The sequence below is a fragment of the Megalobrama amblycephala genome, linkage group LG2 (genome assembly GCF_018812025.1).
Source record: "Megalobrama amblycephala isolate DHTTF-2021 linkage group LG2, ASM1881202v1, whole genome shotgun sequence".
NCBI classification, from domain to species: Eukaryota; Metazoa; Chordata; class Actinopteri; order Cypriniformes; family Xenocyprididae; genus Megalobrama; species Megalobrama amblycephala.
This window is the reverse complement of record NC_063045.1, coordinates 18,341,628-18,353,906: the sequence shown is the minus strand read 5'-3', so window position 1 is coordinate 18,353,906 and position 12,279 is coordinate 18,341,628. Positions and strand designations below refer to the sequence as shown.

Sequence of the window (12,279 nt, the reverse complement as noted above, 5' to 3'; positions counted from 1 at the left end):
TAAACCTCGTATGTTTAGTTCATTTCTTTTCATTAAATCATATTTTTTACATTATGATTAATGCAAGAACATCTGTTATGTAGTGAATCTCTGTGGAGAAGAATGTCTGAAGTCTTTTAACCCTGAAGGAAACTTTGACACTATCTTAAAAAGTTCCATCCTGTCATATCCGGTCTTGAACACCCGCTTACATAAGCAAACATCTTTGCAAGTGTCCTAAACGATGACACTGATTTGTTGACTTCAAACTGTAAAAAATGATTTTCATGATTTGTTATCATAACATTTTTTCTTTTGTCAAATCAACTTAGATAATTATTGTAGTTCAGATAACGTAGTATTTTGAGTTTCTGTTGATTAAACCAATTGCCTTTATTGTATTAACTCAAATTTTTAATTTCAATGAACTCAAAATTTTGAAGCAACCAGGTAACTTACGTTTTTAAGTTAAACCAACAATTCTTTTTTACAGTGCAGTTTGAGCTGGCACAAAAACACATGCGAAGGGAAAATGCAACCGATGCTCAATGAGCAAAATATCCTTATAAAATCCTTATAAAAACAATTCATGATTTTAGTTAAGTACAAATCTTAACTGCAATTGAATAGCATTTGCAAATGAATAACTTATAGAAGTAATTGAAAACCTCAAAATAAATAAATTACCACAGCTTCCAAAGGGCTTCTTGTAGATTCAGCATTTCTGGGAAAAAAAATTATCTGCCATGCTTTTGGCAAAGTTGTGGCAATTATTTTAATCTGCCTTCCGTCAATAGTAGTTCATAATGGAAATGTTATGTTCAAGGCGTACACAAGTTATTTCCTGTATTTGAGGAGAACTCCATTAGAACAGCAGAGGGAGCCTGTGGTGGGGCGGGAAACTTCTGATCATGTCCCCTGTGATTTCAAACAAAAAGCATCAGAGCCCTATTGGGGAATTCCTTCATGGCGTATTCAGAGTCGTGAGGCAGTGGGTTACAATCCCACCCCCTCGACTATAATAAGACCCAGTGCTAAATGAACTCATTTTAACTCTCTTGGAGCACCTGAAAAGTTCTTCTTTAAGCATGGATTCAGCTTTACTTTTGATTTTGCTTGTACCAGTTGCAGGTAAGTTTGTAACTTTTATCAAATGTAAGTAATTTAACTAAATATGCTAATAAGCAACCTGCAAACTGCTTTTCTTTTATGCATTGCAAAATTCATATATAACTTCCTTTTATTTTTTTTAGAAATTAATTTTTATTATAAAAGAATTATTTTTATTTAAAGAGCATGTTTAAAATGTAAATTATTTTTATACTTTATTTTGAATTCAATACGAAACTTTCATGACTTTATTACATGCATATATTTTATTTATGCACTTTAACTGCATAATTCCATAAAATATGCAAATGAGTTAGTGATGCTATTAAAATGTTAACTCTTAATGTTGGAACTAAAGGAAAATGTTGTCTTAAATAGTTGTTTCCCATGTACTGGACCTGCCACCCAAAGCTCTGTTCAAAGTGGGCGACAGGAGGGAGTTGGCATGCAGAATGTCATCTTGCCCAGAGAAGGTGAAGTTTGTTTGGACCTCATTAGAAGACAAACCGTTATTTGGCACTGCTAATACAAAGGACAAAGAATCTGTGCTGATCTTTGAAAATGTGAAGACGATTCACGAAAACAACATAGTGTGCAAAGCATCCTGTGGGAAGGAAACAAAAGAGGCGACCACGAAGATTACAGTTTATTGTGAGTTCACTGTATGTTTTCAATTTCATTAGGCTTTACAATCTTTTCCACAGAGATGTTTTTAAAATGTATATTATATCTAAATTATAGAATATTTAAACAATTACATTTGAAACAATTATGACACAATTCATGAAAGGGTAATTAATATGTAAAAATTAACCATTTTGTCCACTGGTACATTTGTGTAATTGGACTTTTGGTTCAAACCCTTATAGTTCACATACTCTGTGACAACTAGCCCTTATCTCTTTTATTCATAATGCTACATCTAAACTTCTTTTCTAGATTATTTTTGCTTGTTGACTCATATTTGAAACTTTAAATGTGTTTCAGCTTTTCCAAGAAACCCAGTAATATCCATGTATGATCGCTTGATGCTGGGAAATGAAAACGTTTTGGCCTGTGAAGTGTCTTCTGTATACCCTTCGGAGTTCCTTGAAGTGCAGTGGTTATTTGGAGACAAAGTTATGAAGACTGATGAGGGAGAACTTGGCAAAGATGTACTGAGTATTCCTTACATATTCACACCTTCAAGTGAGGATGATGGAAAGGCAATAACGTGCAGAGCAACACTGCATGTGGAAGGTATACCCCCGGATGAGATGACCAAGGAGACGTCTGAACTCATGAAAGTTCTTTGTAAGCGCCACTTACATATATTAACGTAAACCATTTTTGAATGAAACCCAAAACGGATATGGGAATAGTAGTTCCTCTCTGAAGAACATGACCCCCATGATCATTCGTTTTCCCATTGCTTTCACAGCTGCACCGCGTAACGTTAATGTATCTGGAGCGACCGCCGTCTCACTGGGGTCCAGTTTAACTTTGACCTGTGAGGCCGAGGGCAACCCAAAGCCTGTATTTACATGGACGGCTCTTAAACCAGATGGCCAGTCTGTGGAAATGGGAAAAAGTCAAGATCTCTTCATGCATAATGTGTCCTTATCGGATGCTGGTACTTATCAGTGTGACGTTAGCAATGACTTGGGAAGACAAAGCACCGCAGTTTCAGTAGTCGTTCAAGGTAAGATGTTCATATAATTCCTTAAGTTTCTAATTTATAAATATGCATGATCACTTTGATCCTAATTAATCGTATTTTTGAATTTCTTGGCAGCACCTCCCATGGATACCCTCATTGTAGCAAGTCCACAGTCAAGTTTGAAGGAAGGAGACACTGTGAGCATTTCCTGCAAGTCCAGCAGTGTTCCAGTAACAAAAGTAGTGCTTAGCATGGAGGAAAATGGAGCAGACAACGAGCTCACAACCAGTGAAGGGGCTGAAACAACACTTATCATCCACTCCGTCACGCTGGCCCAATCTGGCGTGTTTGTTTGTGAGGCTTTCAATGAGTACGGCAGTCAGAGGACCACTCTCAATCTAACCGTTGAGGGTAAGTTCATGAATGTCTGGATATTGTTGGTACAAAGTTTGGTCTGTTGAACACAGTTACAGTGTGGGCTGATGGGTAAAAAAAAAGAGGAACCAATTGTAGGCCTAAATTAAATCTTGAAGATACTCTGAGAGAGATGAGATTACGGTTCATCGTCTTAAATTTGAGCTTGAAGTTTAACATAGTTCAAGTACAATTCACATTTCTGCAAATTTGGTTTGAGATACCAAGTCAAAACTTCTCGTTCTGTTTCTCAGCTCATTTTCTAGAAGTGGAGCTACAGCCGGATAGTGTGATCGTGTCGAACAGAGGCTCCAGTTTGGTTCTCGCCTGTCAGGCTTCAGGATGCCCTCATCCGGAGTTCTCCTGGAAGAATCTTTCAAATATGCAGATTCTTTGGGGAATTAAGACTGATGGCTTCCAGTCCCAGCTGTTCCTTGATCCAGTGGAGGAGGAAGATGAGGGAACTTACCTCTGTGAGGTCACATGTGGCTCAATCAAGAAGTCCAAACAGACGGAAGTGAAGGTGTTTTGTAAGTATCTCGAAAGGTTTACTATTTAGTCTCGAGTTTACATCAAAACATTAACGTTATATAGTTCACTGGTTTTTGACATCTCAAGGTGAAATGTGTAATTTCTATGTCACTAGCATCACCAAATTGAATTGCAAGAATAATTCGCTACATTTCCTGAACATTCTCCACATCTACCATTGGTTGACAAAACAAATAATCCCGTCCTAAATCCATTGAGCCTGTGTCTGGCTAGTCTCAAAGAGTTAATCTTGCTATGAAGGAAAAAGTTCCCTTCATTTTAACTCCTCAAAATTTGAGAGTTTGTTTTTGGTTTGCAATTAACCAACTGTTAATCGTGAGTCAACAGTGAACAGTAATTCAGTCAAGTCTCTTTGTGGAAAGTTTTAAAAATAGCTCGCTTTGACATTGATTTGATGCAGCAGTTTAAATAAAGCATTTATTATTATAAATGTTCCAGAATGAGAATGACCAAAGACTTCAGAGGTCATCAAAGTGGTTAAAGTTATCAAGATTTAAAACTCCTCTGATAGAAAACATTATTGCTTGTGAGGACTTCCCTAAAATGTTCTGTTGCTCTCAGCGGATACTAACTTTTAGAATGTGCGAGGGAGTGTTTTGCTTTGTTTACATTACGTGTTGTACTACATATTGACTCTGTCCTCATTCAAGGTTCTCCTGAATCTCGTTGCATTTATCAGTGTCTATGTGTTTTTATACTTGAAAGTGTTTAGACATTCCATTTTCTTCTTTTATCAGCATTTCCAACAGATCCTATCATAACAAGTTCTGGACCTTTTCTGGTGGGAGAGATGATGAAATTGACCTGCACTGTTCAGGATGTTTTCCCAGCTAACCTTTTCCAAATACTGTGGCTGGATGGAGAGAGAGTAATGCATTCTGAATCTGGGTCATTTTCAAGTGGAGCAACAAGTCTGACTTCAATGTATTCTTACCGCGTAGACAGGAAAGACCAGGGCAAACTCATTACCTGCAAAGTCTGGCTGGACATGCATGGTGTGCCAGCACAGCAAGTAGTAAAGACTGCATCTACTACGTTGTCCGTTCACTGTAAGTCAAGGTTGTTTCTTTGTTCCTTTCAAACATGACTTTTTCTTGTTTTGTTTTTTGACATTATGATTCTTTTACAGATCCACCCACACTGACCAGGATCACTGTCACCCCAAAGACAGAGTTAAAGGAAGGAGAATCTGTGAGCATTTCTTGCAATTCTGACAGCTTTCCAGTGGGGCGTACGGTGCTGAGCAAGGTGGCAGATGGCATTCAAACAGAGCTAATGGCCAGTGATGGAGTTGAAACATTGCTTACCCTCCCTTCGGTTGAGCTGGATGACTCTGGCTTATATGTTTGTCAAGCTTCTAATATGTATGGAAATCACAGTGATAGTGTGGAGATTACTGTGAATGGTACGTTTCTAATTTTTGAATTAGAATGTATTACATCTATTTAAAATCAATCAATTTACCCTGGGCACAGTATTAATGTGTTGTAGTGTGTGAAATATCAACAGTTATTTGAAATGTATTATAATTTCTAGAGTGCCTTGCTCTCCATTTTGCCTTGTTCTCCTTTTCATCAAAATGGATACATTTCACTTCTACTGTGTTTTTGCTCTTATTAAGTGGTTCCTGTCTAAGCAACTGACAATTATTATTCCTCTCTTAACCCAGCACCACCTAGGAATATGACGGTGGAGATCTTCCCATCCACAGATGTTCAGGAGGGGCAGAATATCACCATCTGTTGTCGCTCTGTGAGCTTCCCTCCACCTGCGGTGATCCTCAGCAAGATGGATAGCGAGACAAACATCTACTCTTATGATGGCGTCTTCCTACTGATCAACCTCACTCCCAATGACACAGGCCTTTATCAGATCAACGTCACCAACGACCTGGGCTACGAGACGGAGATTTTCAATATCAATGTGATGGGTGAGTGAAACTTGTCAGATATTTTATATATATATATATATATATATATACATATACGACAGGACAAGTTTCGCTCAACAAGTTTCAAGACAAGTAACTCTCACAATGCGACAAAATCCCAGGTGATCAGAACATATTTGATGCTTAATGCGAAATGTAATTCATTTTGTAAGGATTTTGGACCAATAAAATTTTACTGTGGGAAGGGTTACCCAGCTTAATGGCAGTGAAATAAAAACAAACATACTTCTTGAGTAGGTACTACTTTTGACGATGAGCGATGTTCACGAAAAAGTACGTTCTATACAGTATGAATGTGTGTAGTATGAATGAAATCCATACATGCTATATTTGTCATGCTGTCATTGTCATGTTACTTACATTGCGTCGCTTTACTGTCATTCATAACTTATTGTATTTGTGGGATAGTAAAGCTTCAATCAAATGTGCATTGCAGAGAAAGAAGTAGGAAGCAAATATATTCAGACACAAAGATAGACTGACAAAATTAGGACAAGCAAATATTTCATATTTCAAATGTTCTGATCTCTTTGATGTTTCATTACAGAGAAAAGATTTGACCCTTCATTGGGTTGGAATGACTTCATAATCCCTGCGATTTTCCTGGGACTCACTGCTGCGCTGTTTGGTGCTGTGCTGAACGTGTGGAGAGCCAGAAAGAAGGGATCGTACGACCTTACAAAGTGCAATCCGGGCACCGTGTAGACCGTGTATAGACTCTATGAACTTTTGGAAGCAGCTAAGCTTGGCTGAACTGTCTTGCCAAGACCCAGAGCCTCCCTAAAGCGAGAACTGCAGGTGACTGGATTCATCATCCGGATCTTCAGGTGACAAAACCCCAGCCGGATGAGAACCTGCATTCTCCACAGCCAGAGACAATCAATGTTCCCATGATTCGTCACACGTCTCCAGAGGAGGGAAATCGAACCGGTGTGGTTTCTCCATGGTCTGTTGGGAAGTGTTTTGAGACTGCCTGGTCTCCACCTAAAGCAGTTTCAAATGTGTGATTTTTATTTATTTTTTGAAAGTCAAAGCTATTTTGAAATGCAAATGATAAAATTGTGAAATATAGATTTAAACATTTTAGCCTTAAGAGAATGTAACATAGCTACTAGTGTTTAAATGGTATATTTTAGATGAAAAAACATGTTTGATGTACCCCCAGTTTCACAGACTAAGCTAAGTCCCAGATTAAAATGCATGTTTGAGCTGTTTCAACTGTAGGAAACTTGCACTGACATCTTAAAATACGTAAATGCCTTTGTTTTGTCTCAAGATGCACACCAGTAATGTTTTTTTCTAAGGCACTTTATATAAAAGCTACTTTAATGCCCTAATTGAACTAATCCTGGTTAATCTAAGCCCTGTCTGTGAAACCAGACCATTGTGTCCTAAAAATTCTGTGCTTAATGTGGTTTGAAGTTGCTTTCGTTTTTTATATATTTATTAAACAAGCATTTGATCTTGCATTTGATCTCTGAGAATGTTTCGGGAAAATCCAGGGAAATTTGAGAGTTACAGGAATCCACTGTGTCTGTTATAGCTTCACTTTCCCTTTGACATTTCACTTTTACTTTTTGGTTTTCTTCTTGGCATAAAACAATGTTGGTAACACTTTACAATAAGGTTCATTAGTTAACATGAACTAATAATGAACTGCACTTCTACAGCATTTATTATTCTTTGTTAATGTTAATTTCAACATTTACTAATACATTATTAAAATCTTGTTAACATTAGTTAATGCACTGTGAACTAACATGAACAAACAATGAACAACTGTATTTTCATTAATTAACGTTAACAAAGATTAGTAAATACAGTAACAAATGTATTGCTCGTGGTTAGTTCATGTTCGTTAATACACTACAATAAGGTTCACTAGTTAAACATTAGTTAAAGTGTTACCACAATGTTATACTATCCATTCGGCCCAATAAAGGTGGAATGATTTGGGGGCATGTCTTGACTGCATATTTAGCTATCAGTACAAGCAGTTTTCTAAATTCCAACAAGACAGGAACAAGTTGATCAAAATAAGAACTAGCACACCTTCCAAAAATAAACCTCTCCACATATCTGCCTTTGTCTTTTCAAGACCAATCACAACATACCCTCTGAAAAACCTATTTATTTTAGCCTGCAAATTAAGACCAAACAATTCAAAATCGAGATCCCTTACTCCTCTTTTAGAGTCTTATATTGATTTTTTTTTGTCAGTGTTTCTATAAAAGGCTGTTGCCATGGTGACCATCCAGATGCAATGGGAAAGGGGGGTGGGTCGTGCTTTCATGTTCCACAGGGAAAAGGAGAAGAAAAGGTGTGAATGGAACTATGTTCTCTTAGAAAGATGGAAGGCCACTGAAGGTTCACCCATTTCTTTTTTTAACCTCTTCATATTAAATATATGACAATCTTTTAGATGAACCAGCAATAAGTAATGTGGTTTTGCTTAACAAAAATGGCAGTATTTAATCTAATTTGTGCTAACATTTGTCTTTATTTGATCATTATACAGTAATGCATTGTACAGTAAAGAGGCTGGTGTTTGCCTAAGTATGTGTAATAATAGTGATGAATGACTAGCTATTTTTAAGTGTGTTTTCCAGTTAAACCCTTGCCATGTCCTTATGCGCATTGTACTTGAAGTGTTTCTGAACAATGGTGATTATGTGAGAATTGTGTGATAGTGGAAAGTGCTGTTGTGAATCTACTATCAGCATAACTGGATGATGGTCAAGAACATCTTATTCTTGTTATCACAGTCTCTTTGCTGACATCTGAATATTTGAAATGACTCATGTTTGAAGGAACGCTTCAACAGTGACTCAAGTTTCAGTCTTGTATAAGCAGGGTTCCCACACAAAACAAATGCCAGTGGCTATTATAATAAAACACACACATATAGTAGCCATATGACTTTTTCAGTTGATAAATTACAAAATTGCGTAATACAGTGGTGGTCAGAATTATTGGCACCCTTGGTAAATATGATCAAAGATGACTGTTAAAATAAATCTGCATTGTTTTGATCTTTAATTCATAAAATTAGCAAAAATCTAAGCTTTCATTGAAGGAAAAGAATTAAAAGTGGGGAGAAAAAAATCACATTATGAAATAAATGTTTTTCTCCAAAACACATTGGTCACAATTATTGGCACCCCTAGAATTTTTTATGAGTAAAATATCTCTGAAGTATATTCCTATTCATATTTACATTTTTTTTAGCACACCAGGGTGATCATGAACATGAAATTGTCCAGCCGAGACTTCCTGTTCTGCGGGAGTATAAACATGAGGAAACACAAAGGCCAAATTCCCTTAATCATTCATCACAATGAGTAAAACCAAAGAATATAGTTCTGATGTGCAGCAAAAGATTGTTGAGCTTCACAAAATAGAAAGTGGCTGTAAGAAAAAAGCTAAAGCATTGAAAATCCCCATTTCCACTATCGGGGCAATAATTAAGAAGTTCCAATCAATTTGTTACAAATCTGCCTGGAAGAGGACGTGTGTCTAAATCGTCCTAATGCGTGGTGAGGAGGAAAGATTGAGTGGCCAAAGACTCTCCAAGAGTCACAGCTGGAGAATTGCAGAGATTAGTTGAGTCTTGAGTCTCAGAAAGCCTAAAAAAATGATCAAACAGCACCTACATCCACACAAGTTATTCAGGAGGGTTTCAAGTAAAATTCTCCTTGCTCATCCAGAAACAATCTCCAGCATATTCAGTTGTCAGACAAGACTGGAACTTCAAAAGGAACCGGCTTCTATGGTCAGATGAAACAACAAAAAAAAGCTTTTTGGCAGAAAACCCACCAGATGGGTTTGGTGCACACATGGATAAAAAGTACCCCATGCCTATTAGGGGTGCAGCGGTTCTCGGTAAAAAAAAAATCGAACCATACTGTTCTCCACTTACGGTTCAGCACGCGCTTGCACCGCAGTCTATCACGAATGACGACGCATCTATAAGCTAAAATGGTTTGTTTAAAATAGCAATGTGGAAAACAGACAGAGTTCAGATAATGCGTGTTTCAGTCGATGGATGCGCATTCTGGCTTACCAAAATGTTACAACAACAGTAATCAAAAAGCGTGAACAAAACAGTCACTCTTTGTAAACTTTGTTCAATGCGAGTGCCGTATGCTCTAATGTCCGGTCATTACGCCGCTATCGACACCCAGGTGAGACCTGAACAGCACACGTTGCTATCTGTGTTTAAACTAAACTCATTTAAGCCTTGCTGATTTAAACATTCAAGATCAAGACGCGAAAGAGAACTCGTGCTGTGAGAAGATTTGTGTGCACTCACCCGAAGCGCGCACGCTTATTTCAGACAGCGTGCAAATACTGAGTTCTCTTTCAAGTCTTGCGCTACAGCGGACAAATTCATACAAAAATAATGTCAACATGCCTGTCTTTGCGAGTATCCTAGCAAACATAGTCGGTTAAGTCTTAAGTGAACGTAGATTAGCTATATTAGTCGAGAAAGACAACGCTGTAACAGTATATGTACTGGATCGTGCATGTCTTAAAGGGAAAAAAAAACTATTCCTGCTGCCTGTGTTTTTAATGTTAAATCAAACAACGAATGCCAAAGAAATCACTCACTGCTCTTGACTGAATAGCTTTTGTAACTTCTATAATGATTAATCTTCATTTAATTTATACAGTGAAGATATGCAGTGTTATTTTATATTTGATTACTTTATCCATTTTCTGTACCTGAAAACTACTGTTGATACATGAACAAATTGAAAAGCACTGTTTATTTTTTTTGAATATTTGCTCTATTGTATTTATTTGTGATATTGCTTGTAGTTTGATTATTTGTTCTTATTTTCTTTATTTTCATTTAACAGTAGTCCTATTTTCCCTGAACATAGCACATACCGAACCGTACCGAAACTGTGACCCTAAAACTGTGATACAAACGGAACCGTGAGCAATATGAACCGTTGCACCCTTAATGCCTATGGTTAAATATACTGCTGGATCTTTAATGTTGTGGGCCTATTTTTCTGCTGGAGGTCCTGGACATCTTGTTCAGATACATGGTATCATGGATTCTATCAAATACCAACAGATAAAAAAAATCAAAACCTGATTGCTGCTAGAAATCCAATAATGGGCCGTGGTTGGATCTTCCATCAGGTCAATGATCCAAAACCAACACAAAAATGGGTCACTGAGCACAAAATGAAGCTTCTGCCATGGCCGTCCCAGTTCCCTGACCTGAACCCTAAAGAAAATGAGTGGAGTGAACTGAAAAGAAGCAGCACAAACATGGAGCTGGGAATCTGAAGGATCTGGAGAGATTCTGTATGAAGGAATGGTCTCTGATCTCTTGTCAGGTGATCTCCAAACTCATCAGGCATTATAGGTGAAGACTCAGAGCTGTTATCTTGGCAAAAGGAGGTTGCAAAAAGTATTGAATAAAAGGGTGCTAATAATTGTGACCAACATGTTTTGGAGAAAAACATTTATTTCATAATGTGATTTTCCCCCCACTTTCAATTCTTTTCTTTCAATGAAAGGTTAGATTTTTGCTAATGTTATGAATTAAAGATCAAAAGGATAAACAATGCAGATTTATTTTTACAGTCATCTTTGATCATATTTACCAAGGGTGCCAATAATTCTGACCACCACTGTAAAATGGTTGTTCAGACCAGCCCAAAAATTTACCATTATACAGAAAGTAGCAATTCTCCGTTCATTTAGAATCAATTGCAGAATCCATCAAAAGTATTCAATGACTAGGTGAGTCTGATTTAAACCGGTAACCCTGCTGGAGGTAGCCATCAGAAGATGGTACACTGTGGTCATAAATGGATGGACATGGTTAGCAACAATACTCAGATAGCCTGTGGTATTTAAATGATGCTCAATTGGCACTAAGTGTGCCAAGAATATACCATTAGACCACTACCAGCGGCCTGAACCATTCATAAAAGGCAGGATGGATTTCATGTTGGTTACGCCAAATTCTGACCCTACCATCTGAATGTTACTGCAGAAATCAGACTCATCAGTCCAAGCAACATTTTTCCAATCTTCTATTGTCCAATTTTGGTGATCCTGTGTGAATTGTAGGCTCAGTTTCCTGTTCTTAGCTGACAGGAGCATCACCGGTGTGATCTTCTGCTGCTGTAGCCCGTCTGCTTCAAGGTTTGACATGTTGTGTGTTCAGAAATGCTCTTCTGGTTATTTGAATTACTGTGGCCTTTCTATCTGCTTGAACCGGTCTGGCCATTCTTCTCTGACCTCTGGCATCAACAAGGCATTTTCGCTCCCAGATCTGCCGCTCACTGGATGTTTTCTCTTATTCTGACCATTCTCTGTAGATGGCTGTGTTTGAAAATCCCAGTAGATCAGCAGTTTCTGAAATACTCAGACCAGCCTGTCTGGCAACAACAACCATGCCATGCCATGTTTAAAGTCACTTAAATCACTTTTCTTCCCCATTCTGATGCTCAGTTTGAACTTCAGCAGATCGTCTTGACCATGTCTACATGCCTAAATGCATTGAGTTGCTGCCATGTGATTGGCTGATTGGATGTTTGAGTTAATGTGCAGTTGAACAGGTGTACCTAATAAAGTGGCTGGTGAGTATAAAGGAACACACCAAGCC

General features: G+C 37.7%; 1 protein-coding gene across 1 annotated transcript; it reads left to right on the top strand.

The window, feature by feature from the left end:
- Positions 1 to 7: 7 nt before the first annotated feature.
- Positions 8 to 7,112, top strand: vcam1b (vascular cell adhesion molecule 1b). Its single transcript, XM_048164286.1, has 10 exons — positions 8 to 1,110; positions 1,468 to 1,740; positions 2,077 to 2,382; positions 2,510 to 2,770; positions 2,864 to 3,139; positions 3,397 to 3,672; positions 4,432 to 4,743; positions 4,824 to 5,099; positions 5,364 to 5,624; positions 6,193 to 7,112. Exons 1-10 carry the CDS (start codon positions 1,068 to 1,070, stop codon positions 6,348 to 6,350), a joined length of 2,442 nt encoding a protein of 813 aa, XP_048020243.1. The 5' UTR covers positions 8 to 1,067; the 3' UTR covers positions 6,351 to 7,112.
- The last annotated feature ends 5,167 nt before the right edge of the window (positions 7,113 to 12,279 follow it).